The following is a 15,459-nucleotide window of genomic DNA, read 5'->3' as shown; positions in this document are numbered from 1 at the left end:
ATTTTTAGGGGTGCGCAACGCTTGCGATTAATAGAATTTGTATGTCATGCATAGCGTGCCATGATGTAAAAAATGCATTTCGCATGTGCAAGGCATGTGCAGAAAGGCTAGTATTTTATAATGTTGGCACGGGAATTGTGCCAAAAACATGAGATGCCGGAAGGTACATGAAGAGTTCCGCTTTTGAGAGAGTACAATTCTTTGATATGGGTCTAGTTGATTTTGTATCAAATTATACAAGAGAAAACAAAGAAAGAAAAACCAGCTTAATTATTATTGTGAGGGCACCTAACTGTTGGACAATAGAATCTCACATCGTGTTGAAATCCCACATCAGTCGTGTCTCTAAGAAAAGAAGAGTTTAAATACCATAACACCACTCTAACTAATATCGATGCCTTTTGTAATAAAACCCCGGTGTTGAAGGGCCTTTGGCCCGTCTCTTTGATAATTCTACACATTGGTCATTATGACAAAATAACATAGAATTAATATATGAGAGTTTCCACCCCTAACCTTATCTAGACATCTTCTGATAAAACTCAATACCATGTAATAGGTAATTAAATTAGGATAATATCGATGATATTGATGGTGGGCCATGCTTAGGCCTGTAAAGTTTTACACTTAACAGCCATACTTCCACCTATTAATGCATCACCTCTTTCAGTTTTTCAATAAATCTGTCAATGTATCTACTCATAAACCCTGGACTTGATAGGGGAGGAATTCATTCTTGATGATAATTCCGATCGTAAGACACCTATAAGTCTATAACGATCTATTAACTCAGAAATCTCTTTTGGAATAAACTATATGGAATGAGTTATTCAGTTGCCATAGTCGTTGGTTGATAGTCATTAGAGACAGCAGCCTGCACTGCAGGGTGGGGGTTTGAATCTCTTTTGGAACCTCATATATTTTTTTATGCCTAATTACTTTTGGAATGACGAATAGCTAATATGGTATGCAACCTGCTGATTCAGACAACTTACTTACCATTGTCGTTTAACAAATTTGTCCCTTGGAAATATGGTTTACAATTAACTTCTTTAGCTTATTCATGCACGAACCAATTCGTTGAATTCAACCTTATCAAAATTCATAACATTAACTTAATGCAACTTTATCTCGACATGCATTTATAGAAAATATTCCCCAAATTAACCATACCAATTGTACTTTTTTTTACTGGAAATAGGATAGCTTTATTGCAAATTTTGGTAGAGGATATTCCTAATAACATTTGGGGTTCCTCAAATCATACTACAGAATTATCACTATATAAACTGAATTTGACAAGGTGGTGAGCCGTACTATTACAATGACGGGGACATATGAGAAAGTACACCCAACAAACTCCGACGCTAAGGCCTTAATGTCAACAACAATGAAACCAAGATTCGAATAATCCAATAAGCCACCTCAATACAAGTTTCCTTTTACAATACATGCATATTGCCATCATTTTTCCATCAATAAATTGTCTGGTGAAATGTTTCCATACCTCAATTCGGAGATTCGATGTATTACATTCACCTCCAAGTTCCTCAACCCTTTCCTCAGCATCTTTCTCACCCTCACCTTCTACATCTTGAGTATGGACCACATTCGGAGTTGTTATATTTTGGGGTTGAGTAGTGTGATTTGGTACTTCTTGAATCTAAACGATTGGATTCGGTTGAGATTCTTGATTAAAATCAATTGGATCAAATTGTTGAGAACGAAATTTTCTTTTAGTCATAGTGGATTACCACAAACAAAATTAAAAGAATAAAAATTAACAACAAACTAATTAATTAAACAAGAAAGAACCAAATAATTAAACAAGCACACAAGTGTTTTTAACAAGTACACAAATATTAGGAATGCCATGACTTTCAGAGTACCAGATCCAACAGATATAGAAATTGAGCTTAAGCGAAGGATCCCGTTTTTAATTCCCTTGTTCATTTAAATGAGAGGTTTTGTCTAGTTACCTAAACCCTAAAACCCTAAACCCTATACTAGGTTGAAGCTCTCTCCTCAGAGAAGGCAATTCTTATGTTCAGAATTGAGGTATGTTGATTATACCTATAACTCTTTTGTTATGAAACTTTAATATTCAAGATGATCTATCCGACGGACATGACTAAATTTATGCATCATGCAGGCTGTCTCGAGGTTGCTAGATGAAGGCAAGTCATTGACTGAATTTTCTGCTACCTCATCAAGAGACATAGAATCGGGCATACCATTATTTGAAGAATAATTTGAAGAAAACATAGAATCGAACATAGAATTTTCCGCTACCGAATTTTCAACCCCGAAGAAGAATAATTTGAAGAAAACATACCTATTGATGGATTCAGAAACTTGGAGATTTGCAAAAGGTTGAAGGCTTGATTCTTGAAGCAATATCTACTACTGCTAATTTGTAAGAGAAAACAAATAGGTTTTTCTCCCCAAAATTGAAATATTGAACCATCTTTTTTGACCTTTGAGTTCTTCCAGATTCCATGATTGATTGAAAGCATTAAAATTTTTGGAATAAAGTTAGAGTTAGAGACCTTTGAAGTCTTGCACGCTCAAGACCTTTGGAGTCTCCTAGAATCCCTCAATTGATGATTAAGTTGCTGCGAAAAAAAAAAAATAGGGATTTCATTCTTTTATAAAAAAATATAAAAAATAAATATTTATATATTTTTATTATTAAAGAATGAAAACATGCCGGGTTCGGGTATCGGTTCGGGGCGGATACCCTTATAACCATAACCGAACCCGAAACCGAACAATTTACCCAACGGTTACCCATAACCGTAAAAAATCCGAAATTTGATCCCCAAAACCGAACTGTTCAGATTGGTTACCTATGGGGATCGAGTTTGAAAGATTAAATTGCCATCCCCAGTTGCAAACTTTTGTAAACTTAATGTTCATCATGATTCTTGTTGTGTTGAGGAATATCATTGACATTCAAGTGGGAGAATGTTAAACTAAGTGTGAATGACAATGAGATAACAACTAGGTTTCTTGAATTACATGTAAACTCATTGTACGAGTTATGTGGTTCTCAAGAACTAAACCCTATTTACTAGTAGTGGTCATCACTGTATGCTAGAAGTAGAAGACCGATTCACTTGATCATTCAATGGCAGCTCCACCTGGTAAGTCACTTATGCAGATTATATAGTGTTGTGTTTTGAGGTTGTCATAGTAGTGGTCATCACAGCGGTGATGTTGGGGTGGTGGAGGAGATGACTAACAGTGATGTCAGCAAGAGAGAATCGAGTTCGAGCTTCGAGGTCCAGTCCACTGATAGAGTCGTGGACTCAGGACGAGAGAGAACCTAGGGTAAAACTAACGGTTAAGATTGGATGGTAGGTTAGGGTTCAATCTCTTTCGTCCATTGCAATTATAAATGGGCCGGTCCGGGGCCTCGTTTTCCTATATCTCTGGAACCGGCCCACCCCTAAATTTTCAAAGCCTCGCCCCACCCCGTTTCTCTTATTAAAAAATTAGAACCAGCCCTTACGCGTCCTGACCCACGATTCCTATACCCGTTTGGCATTGGAATGTCCGTCATACAATAGGAAGCCACAAACTAAGTTAAAAATAATGATTGATATTTTATTTTTATTGTTTATTCAAATATCCTCACGTTTGCAACGTGTGTCCTTCCGACTTGAAGCTGCAAACCTACCATCAATATTTCCTTGATTATTAACAACAAAAATATCACATGCTAATATGCCATGCATGTAAAGAGGTTGCACAAGTTGGAAGAAAAAAGGTAAGAAAAATATGAAGAAAAAAAAAATAGTGAAGGAAAATGATTTGAAATAAGTATTTTACCAGCAAAAGTGACAACCAGTACAATGAGAAGAGCAAGCTTGATTGAACCTTTCTCCATGTGTTTTTTTTTCAATTTGATAATATCAAGAGGGAAGGGATTGTGATCGTGACTTGTAGGTGTCCTATAAAACTTGATTTCTGAGTTACTAGTTTCTCCAAATTCACGATTATTTATAGCCAAAGTTGATAATATTTTTCTATAATTACATGAACCGTTAAAGGTGGGATTCAACGATTCTTTTGAAGGATCTGTTTTGTAAGCAATACAAATTATGAAACCATAATAGTAAACAAATCAGCCGGATCAGATTTTATGCCTTCATGAATTCGTCATAAACGGATTCAAGGAATATAATTTAATATCTAAGTTATTACGATTAGAAATATAATTTAATATCCAATGCATAATTCAGTTTATTTAGGTCTTAATTGCGTAATAAAGGTTTACTATAATTTAGTGAAGAATGAGGTATTTTCAGAGCATAGGCCGACTACATGTGTAGTGTTTTCGTAACATGTGTTGGCATCCGATTGGCTAATGTGATTCAACGGTTGGATGGATGAGAAAAGAATTATGCCGAATATATTATTTAATTAAATAATATCTTAGGATTATATTGTAATATCCTTGATTGGAAATTATTGTGATTCAATGCTTAATTGAATTGATCTTTTATTAGGAAAACATAAATATAAGATTTAGTAATTAATCATATCTTTAATACCTTTAAATATTCTCCTCGCTATTGGATGATTGAGGAAAGAGTTAACCCAAAATACTATTTAATTAAATAATATATTGGGATTATCTTGTAATATTCCTGATTGAATATGATTGTGATTCCATACTTCATTGGGTTGGTCTTCAATTAGAAAAGCAGATAATATTTAGTAATTAATCATATATTTAATACCTTTGACGTTTGTCCTTGCTATAGGAGAGCTTGATGAGCTTGTAGTCAACTACTCGGGCTTTCAAAGATGTTGAACTGTGCATGGATTAAACGTGTGTCTGGCCAATTTAATAAGGGCAATCTCGTCTTTCGTTGGTAAAAATTCACGTGTCAACTCTAGGATTTAATAAGGGCATTCTCCAGTTAGCACGACTTGCTGGTTGTATGCAATTGCATATGGAAACGGATTTCATGAAGGCAATGGCTGCTTATCACTTATCAGGGTGGCTTATTGGATTATTCGAATCTTGATTTCATTTTGTTGACATTAAGGCCTTAGCGTCGGAGTTTGTTGGGTGTACTTTCTCATATGTCTCCCCCCCCCCGCGGTCATTGTAATGGTGCGGTTCACCACCTTGCCAAGTTCAGTTTATATAGTGGTAATTCTGTAGTATGGTTTGAGACTTTGAGGAATCCCCCAGATGTTATTAGGAATATCCCCTACCAAAATTTGCACTCACATTATGTTTTTGCAATAAAGCTATCGTATTTCCATTAAAAAAAAGTACAATTAGTATAGTTCATTTGGGGAATATTTTCTATAAATGCATGTCGAGATAAGGTTTCATTCAGTTAATGGAATGCATATCTGATAAGGCTGAATTCAACGAATTGGTTCATGCATGAATAAGCTAAAGAAGTTAATTGTAAACTGTATAGTCAAATTTGCAAACTAAATAATATGGTATCCAAAGTTGTCAGATTTCGAAGGGACAAATTTGTTAAACGACAATGGTAAGTAAGTTGTCTGAATCCGTTTGCATACCATATTAGCTATTCGTCATTCCAAAAATATATGGGGTTCCAAAAGAGATTCAAACCTCTGAGAATCTCTCTAGGTTTGAAGTAACTTTTAAAACGAGTCAGGAGCAGATTCTTTCTCAAATTGCATTCGGAGAATCAATTTATACCTTAATAAACCTCTATTATACCCTGAGAATCAATTATTGTTTACATGTTTGCTGCCATATAAGGGCCTCAACTCACCATGTTATCAATTTAATGAAGGATCAAACAATCAATCCGACTAAAAATATAAGCTGACACCTTATGGTGTAAAATGAGAAACTTAAAATTTCATGACTCATTTTAACCATAAATTTGAAAGGTACAAAATGTAGTTGATTCTAAAAATTAAAAATACAAAATTCAAATTAATGAAACTGACTGCATAAGACGAATCATCCGCTAAGGCAGACCACAACCTCATTGCATGTCGCATCCTATAAATTTGTCTCATAAGCAAATAGATATACATCAAGGCATGTACAAAATTAGCAAAAAATTGGCATAATTCACATAAATTAACTAAAAATTACAGATCAGTTGTTGTGCACAGAAAAGTAGGAGTTTTTTATTTATTTTTATTTTATTTTATTTTTTATAACAAACGATAATATTTATATTAAAAGGGCAGGTTGAAAAGAAATTCTTTGAAATAAGTATTTATCAGCAAAAGCGAGAACCAGCACAAGAAAATTATTTGAAAATTATTTTCATTTGGCTTTTTAAATTTCTTTGATGGGTTTGTTAGTAAACTTGTAATTGCTTGATGATTTATTATGTGATTTGTGTGAGATTCATTACTTGATTTGTTTGAGACTATTTCGATTCTATAGCACACAGTTCTGTTATTGGGCATAGGTACGAGAAAAAAGAGAATAATTTCGATTCTTAGCTTCTCTCATGTCTACTAATATAAAGGAATCAATAAAATTTCAAATGAAAATAAAAATAAAAATATATCCTTCAAAACTAATAATCAAACACTCTCTAAACTAGAAATTCGATCAAGTACTCCCATCTAATCGATCCAATTATCATTCTTTACTCTCATATACCTAATTTCTTACTTTCCCTCGATACAAGTAAACGCGAAAATGTTACACCTATGGGATTGTAGGTTTTATTCCATTTCCCCAAGAGGAGTGCATTTCACACTCCTAAAACCATTCTTCTTTTGTCCCATCAGAAGGAATATAAATCCCTCCTCAAGTGCAGCAGATTCTGCTGCAAATAATAATGTTCTCATATCCTTTATAAAGAAAGGTGGAAAATAAAAGGCAAACCCTGTATTGTATACTCAAATAGTAATCTCGAAAAGTTTCGAATAAACCCGAAATGGCTTCGAATCTTATTTCAGAATCTAAACACAAGTTTATGCAGAAGTATAAAACTTATCTATGTCAACTCAAAGTGGAACCCGGCCAACTGCCGAATTTGGATACCTCACTGTTACAGTTGTGGATGCAAATTTCTTTTTCCTTGATCTTGGACAAAATTGCACCTACAAAACAAATAACACCTTATGTCAAGGCCAAGAGCCTCACGCGCCCACGATGAATTGGGAAGGGGGGGGGCGCTTTGGCCGAAGGACCTCCGATGCCAAAGTTAGAATTTAGAGAGAAAAGTGTTTGAGAGTTTTGGAGAATTTTAGCAAGAGTATTGGCCTAGCTTTTTAGAGAAAATAGGGTCATATATATAGGGAATGGAAGTGGCCATTTAGGTATTTTTTGGGTGTAAATTGTGTTTAAATTGGTGATTAATGGATTAATTAGGAATTAATCCCATTAATTAGCCAATTAACCTCCACTTAAATGGAATGTTATGTAGGTTATAAAATAATTACCTAAGATGAGGATGGATGAGAATATCTTTGAATTGGTCACCTATTTTGGACACTTTTGACTTGATTGACGCCACTGCTCGTGCGTAGGAATCCCGGTATGCCTCAAGGGTATTTTTGTCTTCTTTTACCCAAAAATCCACGTGTCGCCTTGTGATTATTTTTGGCTCTACAACAGCTGATGCAGATGCTGCCTTGTCCAAACCCAACGTTTGAAAGCAATTCACATCAGCAACACTGATTTTATATGAGATATGTGCAGCACCAAGGAACGAACTGCTGTCGAGGGCGGAGCCATGTAGGGACCAGACTGGTCCTAGGTCTCTCCTGACATTTTCTTCACATAAAAAAAGGTAGAGTTATCCCTCTGATTTTCAAATTTTTTTTAGGATATTAGGGCACCAACCAGAATCTTTTTCTACTTTGCTTTACTGGGTTCAAGTTAAGGCTGGTAGCTGTTATGCAGTTAACTGGCGTCACTGAACTTTGAGAGACGTAGGTGATTAGAAGAGGGAGAGCTTCCTTCCTTCTTCTGCTTAAAAGGACTTTATTTTGAATCTGAGTTGTGATACTGCGCATGAGAGTTGAGTTGAGGAAGAGGATGACAAGAAGGATGTCATACTAAACCCAAATGATGGTGATCGGTAGCTTAGGACACGACATATATCCTTATTTTCTTAGACCCGAAATGGCATATATCCTATACTTGAGCTTGTTGATGACTTCTCCAGCATGTGAAAAAATTTGGGGTAACCTGAAAAAGACGACGTGGCTCTATGTTTAGATTAAATTCACAAAAGTAGGGAGAAAAGGCTCGACTAAGGAGATGCAACTGTTGAGTTGGAATGATGTGGATGTTGCATCATTCCAAGAAGATCATGATAAACCAACCTGCCTACGCCTGATATATGGGAAAATTAAATAACTTATGCACTTCGTACAAATTCAAAGAAGTGAAGTAACACAACTGAAGCTCGTGACCCAGCTCAAGCTATGGTTCTATGCTTGTCCAGAGCTTGAGCCTAGCTCAAGTTCAGTAGGTTTGAGCTGACTAACCAACTACGCAGGGAGGAGCCAAATGAGGACGAGGGGAGGCGGGGACAAGTGCCCTCGCTGGATTGTTGGAAACGGTTACGGTGCGTATTAACTCGGTCCAAACTCATCCAACAGGGAAAGGGTTCATCAACTTTCTAAAAGACTTGCGCCTCTGCGGAGTTGGAGAAGAGGAGGCGGTGGAGTTGGTCAAAGTTCCAGTCTTTTTCGTTGGGTTGGAGGAGTTGGACCACTTGGGTTACTAACGATCGAGTCGTTGGGATCAGAATTGGTGGAGAGTGGTGGTTCAGGAGGAGGAAGACGGAGGAGGATTGGGTTATGGGGACGGTTGGGGTTGAAGGAGGTTGAGGAGGGATGTGGACGAGGGTTAGGGTTTAAGAATGATACTTCGGGGGAAGTAACTTTTCTTGTTGCTTACGGCCCCTCTAACGAAAAACTCTCTTTATCATTCCTTTCCACAGTTTTCCTTTTTATGTTAAATTTCGGTAATGAAATTTTTCTTGAGGTCTATGTGAATTTGAGGTCATGAAATTAAAATGGCAAGGAGTTTGTAACATTTTTTTCAGTAATTTTTCGAAGTTAAAATGTGGATCGGTAGTCTCATGATTAACTTGAGCAAGGAGGTCCAAGTCAAAAGATTTTAGATTTTTGTCCGGTCAATTTCCAAATTTTGAATTTAGAATGTGATAATGTTTTGTGGCATAAAATTGGTGAACGAGAATGAAAAGGAAAAAAAAATTCAAAATTAACTTTATGGACTTTTTCAAGAAAAAATGAAAACAAAAACAAAATAATTATCAAGCGGTTACTTAATATATTTTTCCCAAGCTTGTGAGGAAAACAAGAATTACAATGCAAAGATCAAAGTTGAAAATAAAGTTGAAAATTTGGAAGGGATCAGGATCCTCTCCTGATCTTTGTATAGAGATCCTCATGACCAACAAGTGTAGGCTGTTAGATGAAAATCCAATACAAACAGAAGATCCTTTTAAAGTTATAATAATTAGAGCTGTTAGATTTTCATCCAACAACCCACATTTATTGATCATGAGGATCCCCACACAAAGATCAGGAGAGGATCCTGATCCATTTGGAAGATCGTTTATCCCTAGCTTGTGACGCGTCAAAGTTGAAAGTCCGGGAGACCGCATTCCCAAACCTGTCAAAGTTGAGAGTTGGAGAAACCGCAACAGGGATGGAGTGCGCCCGTACTCAATTGAACTGTAGATTCTAGGTCTTATTCGAATTTGTGCAAAATTCTTCCAATTAGCAAATAAAACCATTCTTCTTTGTCTTATCAAAACGAATATATATCATGTCACTCCTCAATTGCATCAGATCGTACAGCAAATAATAACGTTCCCAACCTTTATTTGTTCAAAGAAATGTGGAAAACGAAAGACACACCCTGTATTGTCTGCTCAAATAGTAATCACACAAAGTTTCGAATCAATCCCGTAATGGCTTCAAAATTTTATTTCTGAAGTTGCTTCCAAATTCGGAACAACTTTATGAGAATTTCTATTCCAAAATGGAACCCGACTGCATAATCTGGACACCTCACCGTTTCAAAAGAGAAATTGCCACGTTCCTTCAAACTCTTCTGTAATAAGTTAGAAATCTCTTATAATCAAGAAGACAAGGCAAGACCGTTGTGTAAAGATTTTCCAAGAGACTGCATGGATGTTGTACATTTTCATTTCATATCTATTTACTTCGTTATGCAACTCTCAATTGAATCGGTAATAACCAACTACCATGAGCCCTGCCTAAATAAGCTTTGTTAGGTTGGCCCCTTACCGTTCACTTGTTGGGTTGCCTCCTCTAGGTTATTTGCTTCTATTGATCTTCTCAGCTGCTTCAGCTGCTGCAGATGCTGCCTTGTCTAAACCCAACTTCTGTAACTCACTTGAAAAGCCATCAACATCAGCAGCACTGATTTTATACGGGCTGTGGGCAGCGCCAGGAAATGAACCTCTAGTCACTTCTTCCTTGTATTCTACTAGAGCTTTGTTGATGACTTCTCCAACATGTACAAACTGCTTGCAGAATTTCGGGGTAACCTGCAAAAGGTGAGGTGGTTCTTTGTTTAGATAAAGTTCACATAAGTGGAGAGAAACAGCTGACTAGGAGATGCAACGGTTGAGCTAACCTTGGCATGATGTGGGTGCTGCATCATTCCGAGAAGATCATGATAAACTAGCACCTATATGATATAGGAGAACGAGATTAAGTGTGCCAGAAATAACTAAACCATGTATTCGACAAAAATACATGCAAAAACTATGAGGAAATTAATTAGTAGCTTTGAGCCAACTAATCGACTACACTCATCAACGACAGTGGAAACATAGCCTTTAAAATATGGAACAATGAAAATTATTATTTATTTCCAGCCTGAAATCCTAGAACTTCTGTCACAATCAAAATTTAAAGTTAACAGAAAATTAGAATGATATGCTAGTAAACAAACTTTCTCAAGGATGGTAATCTCTATTTAACACCAAAAGGAATTACATTCACAAACATCGACAGCACGATGAACAAGACTACATAATCAACTAACCTGCCCATTGCAAAAAGGCCCTGCTCCAATGCCAATTGTAGGAATCTGAAGAGCAGATGTTGCAGCAGCTGCCACTGGCGGAGGTACGCATTCTAAAACAACAGAAAAGCACCCAGCTTCTTGTAAAGCCAGCGCTGTCTCAACAACCTGCAAACGAAAACTCCAGTGCAACAAATTGTTAAGACAAAAAAGAACACGAAGAACCAAAATAGCGAAACAGAATTACCACTTGCACACACACAGACCTTTACAGCACTAGCAACATTCCTTCCCTGAGGCCTAAAACCCCCAAGAACACTAATGGCCTGAGGAGTAAGTCCCACATGCCCCATTACAGCAATTCCAGCTTCGACGATAGATTTTGCCGCAGTAATCCTCGAAGGTGCCCCACCTTCCAATTTGATCGCATCCATTCCGCCTTCCTTTAAAACCCTCACCGCTGAATCAACAGCCTGCTCATGATCAAAACAGCAACATCAACCACCCATGGCCCGCTTATAAAATCATAAACCCGATCAGAAAAACAAGACACAATCTCATTTCTACAATTCAATATTTGGTTTGTTTCTGCTTGGTACCCATGAAATTCGAATATGTAAGAAATCATGTAAATCGTTTATTTCATCATCTGGGTCATAAATTCCATCAGTCAAAAGTGACAGAGACATAAAAATGAATAAAAGTCATTTCTTTTACTTTCTCAGCAACCGACCAGTCTCCAATGTCCATTTCCTTCACATTCTCACTATCAAAAACATGTTTATCTCCACATACAAAATAAAACCCATAAAACAACAGACATCAAAACCCGATTTAGCAACACAAATTTCCATTTGATTTAGTAAATACCTGATTGGAGCTCGACTCATAAAACCCAAAGGGCAAGTCCCCAACCAAAAGCGGCCGTTTGGCGCCACGAGCCACGGCTCGGCAGTGAACAAGCATTTCATCAAGCGTGATGGGCAGTGTGGTGTCGTAGCCATGAACCACCATCGCCGCCGAGTCACCGACCAAGCAAATGTCTATGCCGGCGGAATCCAAGTGCACCGCAGACGGGTAATCGTAGGCGGTGACCATGGTGATGGGCTCGCCCTTCTTGTACTTCTGCTTCAAGTGGGTTACCGTGACTCTCTGGTCCGGGCTTTGGGTCTTCGGGCCGCCGTAGACGGTGTTCTCCGGCACGTTGCTCATGCAACGGAGGATCGGAGCGAAGGCCCGCGACATCGGTGAGGCTCGCTTGACGGCGGCTGCTAATAGTGCCATATTTGAAGAGAGAGAGAGAGAGAAATTGGGGGTTTGTTTCGGCTGCGCCACCTAAATTGAGGGAGCTGGAAGCAAGTGGGAGTGGAATGAGTGAGAGAAGCGAAGTTGCATTCGAATTGGGTGAGATTTGACCGACTCGTGTTTTGACTTTTGGGACAAATGTCATCTGCGCGCCACATTTTGGTGGCAAAATGGTAAATTGCTGACGGTAGTATCACTGCTGACCGTAACACCATATAATATGGGTTGGGCTTATCAGCCCAATACCTCTTTGCAGCCCATTAAGTGGTGTTTCAAGCTTCCAAAAAAGATCAAACGTAAGGATAGAGCGGTGTGTGCTATCTTTTCTGACTACGACAAAACGAAGTTAAAGCTTCACTTTAAATCTTAACAATAAGGGTGGCGACCCAACTCTTTTTTTTTTAAGACAAACAGTAGTGGCTTATTCAAAGCTATCAAGAAAGCATACAATCTTTTTAGAGGACCTACGACAATAAATCTGGAGGTTCCTCAAACCAACAAAAATTGAAATAAGAAGATAAGGCCAACTTGGTCATACAGTGTGCTGCAACATTTACCGATTGACTAACATGACATACTTTGGATTCTTCAAAGCCTCTCAGACTTTCTTTGATGTCCTCGACCAAAAGATGAGTAGGAGAGGGCCCCCCCTTCAAGCTGCCAATGTCCTGAACCACCTGCAGGGCGTCACTCTCCAAAATAATATGCTGCTAATGCCGCTGCACAGCCCATAAGATACCATCCCGAGCAGCCATGAGTTCGACCAATTTGGGGTTGGTCACATGTGGTGTTTTGCGAATGAAACCTCCAACACAGCTGCTGGTTTCGACACAAAAAACCACACCAACACCCCTCGAATTCGAGAGGAACAGAAGGAACCATCAACATTAATTTTTACCCAACCGGAGGGAGGAGGGCACCAACGAGATGGCGAGTTCAAAGGTTTGGGGTGACCCAACTCTTGATAAGCCTTTATAAGGTTTCAAATATTCTTTTACGTAAGATCTACTTTCTTAATTATCAATGATCAATGGGGGGAGAGATTCATATATAGTACCTCTTTCAACAATAATGAAAATAAAACACCAATAGATCTTTAGTTATGACGTGAAGTGATCAAACCGAATTGGTTATTTTTTCTTATACATAGATATTTTTACACTAATAGGGTCAAAGAAATAATTTACAAGCCTTGTCTCAATTAAAAATTAAAATTTTATCTTGTGTGTATTTTCTCTTGAAGTTTACTTGTTTTGGAATAAACGATATTATTTACACTAAAAGAGAAGGAGATGGGTTTAGCCTCACAATGGACTAGCAATAGTGTGGTTCAAATTCTTCATTAGCCTCCTAAAATTTATTTGTTTTAGTTGTAATTGATTTTATGAAAGTCTTTTAGAAAATAATAAACTTACTAACCACCATAGTCCCACTAGGTGGAAGGCTTGTTTTTATTTATTTATTTTTTTTTTATTTTTTAAGCTTAATGAGAGAAGGGCAATTTTGGATTATGAAAGCTCCGCCATTTTTGTCATCTTTCTTTAGATACATAGAAGGTAAAACAAAAGATTTGACATATCAAATGGAGTAGAAAATCTCACGAGATATTGAATTGCCACAAAAGCCTTAAAATATATTGTCAAATACAACTAAATCTCTATTAATTAATAAAACTCTTTTTATCAATCAAAAGAGGGTGAAAATCCCACGAGATTTACACCCTCTTTAGATACATAGAAGGTAAAACAAAAGATTTGACATATGAAATGGAGTAGAAAATCTCACGAGATATTGAATTGCCACAAAAGCCTTAAAATATATAGTCAAATACAACCAAATCTCTATTAATTAATAAAACCCTCTTTGTCAACAAAAAGATGGTGAAAAGACAACTTCGTCTTCTATCATACAAAAAAATGATGGGTAATAATGTAATTTCATAGATCCAAATTTTACTTTTTTTTATTGAAGCCTTCAGATGATGTTAAAATATCTCTAATATTTAAAATTAAAAAAATAAAAAAAAAAAAAAAAAAAAAACCTCCCACTCCCCCCACATTCTCTCTCTCTCTCTCTCTCTCTCTCCCCCTTTCTCCTTCTCTCCTTCTCTCCTTCTAAAAAATGTGTTCATACACACAAAGTATGTAGGCAAATGCTAGTTGTCTGTTAAATAAATTACTTTGATTCGATTATACATTTATACTACTAGTTTAAGGAAAAAAAAACGAATGTAAATCCAACCGACTCAATGAAATGGCTATAGGGCTAAAAATAGCTCGAAATGACATGAAAACCGTCTCTAACCAAGGGTTAGGCTAAAGGGCTTGTGGGCCCCACCGGGCCAAAAATGTGAAATCTGATCAACTGGCTGGCCCAAACTAGCTAGCCAGCCCCGGGTTGGCCCAAAAATTTAAGTTCAACAGCTACCTGGTGTCAGCATAACGCTAGCTGACGTCAGGTGACCATTGGATTTGAATTTTTTTTTTGGGACAATTTTTTTTTTAAATTCTAATTTTTTTTTTTCTTCCTATAACTACCTAAGCCATTAAATAACATTAAATTTAAACAACACAATCTCCACCCTAGTACTACTTGGGAGAGTTATTCAAACTTAAACAACATTAAAAAAAATATTTAACAACATAAAACTTAAACGCCTACTCCATCATTTTTTTTGTCCAAAGATGTGTAACAAGATCTTGTTGTAGGTACTTGTTTGTGGCACACAAACGTATCATCTTATGACGCCTCATGTACTCATTTAAAGAGATATTACCAGCTCTTGGATCCAAAGGCAAATTAGGCCCATTATATATTTTTGCACGAGCCTTCCTTGACCAATTTGGATCATCTTGGTCATCATCAAACTTCCCGTCAATATAGCCATCTCACTCATCTTCCACAATCATGTTGTGTAATATGATGCACGACATCATGATGGAGTTCAATTTATCTCGACTCCACCCTCTTGTTGGTTCCTTAATGATCTTCCACAGTGCTTGTAGAATATCGAAAGCTCTCTCAATATCTTTCCAGTATGCCTTTTGGTGTAGGGTAAACCACATTTGGGTGTCATCCACAGGGTTTGCAATTGCTTGGACAAGTGTCGCACACTTTGGATATATGTCACATGTCAAGTAATA

The 15,459-nt window shown here is 37.1% G+C and overlaps 1 protein-coding gene across 1 annotated transcript; it reads right to left on the bottom strand.

Annotated features, from left to right (window-relative positions):
• Positions 1 to 9,506: 9,506 nt before the first annotated feature.
• On the bottom strand, positions 9,507 to 12,312 carry LOC137721269 (3-methyl-2-oxobutanoate hydroxymethyltransferase 1, mitochondrial-like). The gene is made up of 5 exons (XM_068460371.1): positions 11,882 to 12,312; positions 11,278 to 11,484; positions 11,033 to 11,179; positions 10,619 to 10,672; positions 9,507 to 10,529 (listed from the first exon to the last, which is right to left on the bottom strand). The coding sequence occupies exons 1-5, from the start codon at positions 12,293 to 12,295 to the stop codon at positions 10,296 to 10,298; spliced, it is 1,056 nt and encodes a 351-aa protein (XP_068316472.1). The 5' UTR covers positions 12,296 to 12,312; the 3' UTR covers positions 9,507 to 10,295.
• Positions 12,313 to 15,459: the final 3,147 nt, after the last annotated feature.

This window comes from Pyrus communis, chromosome 16 (assembly GCF_963583255.1).
Source record: "Pyrus communis chromosome 16, drPyrComm1.1, whole genome shotgun sequence".
NCBI lineage: Eukaryota > Viridiplantae > Streptophyta > Magnoliopsida > Rosales > Rosaceae > Pyrus > Pyrus communis.
This window is presented reverse-complemented; position numbering and strand designations above follow the sequence as displayed.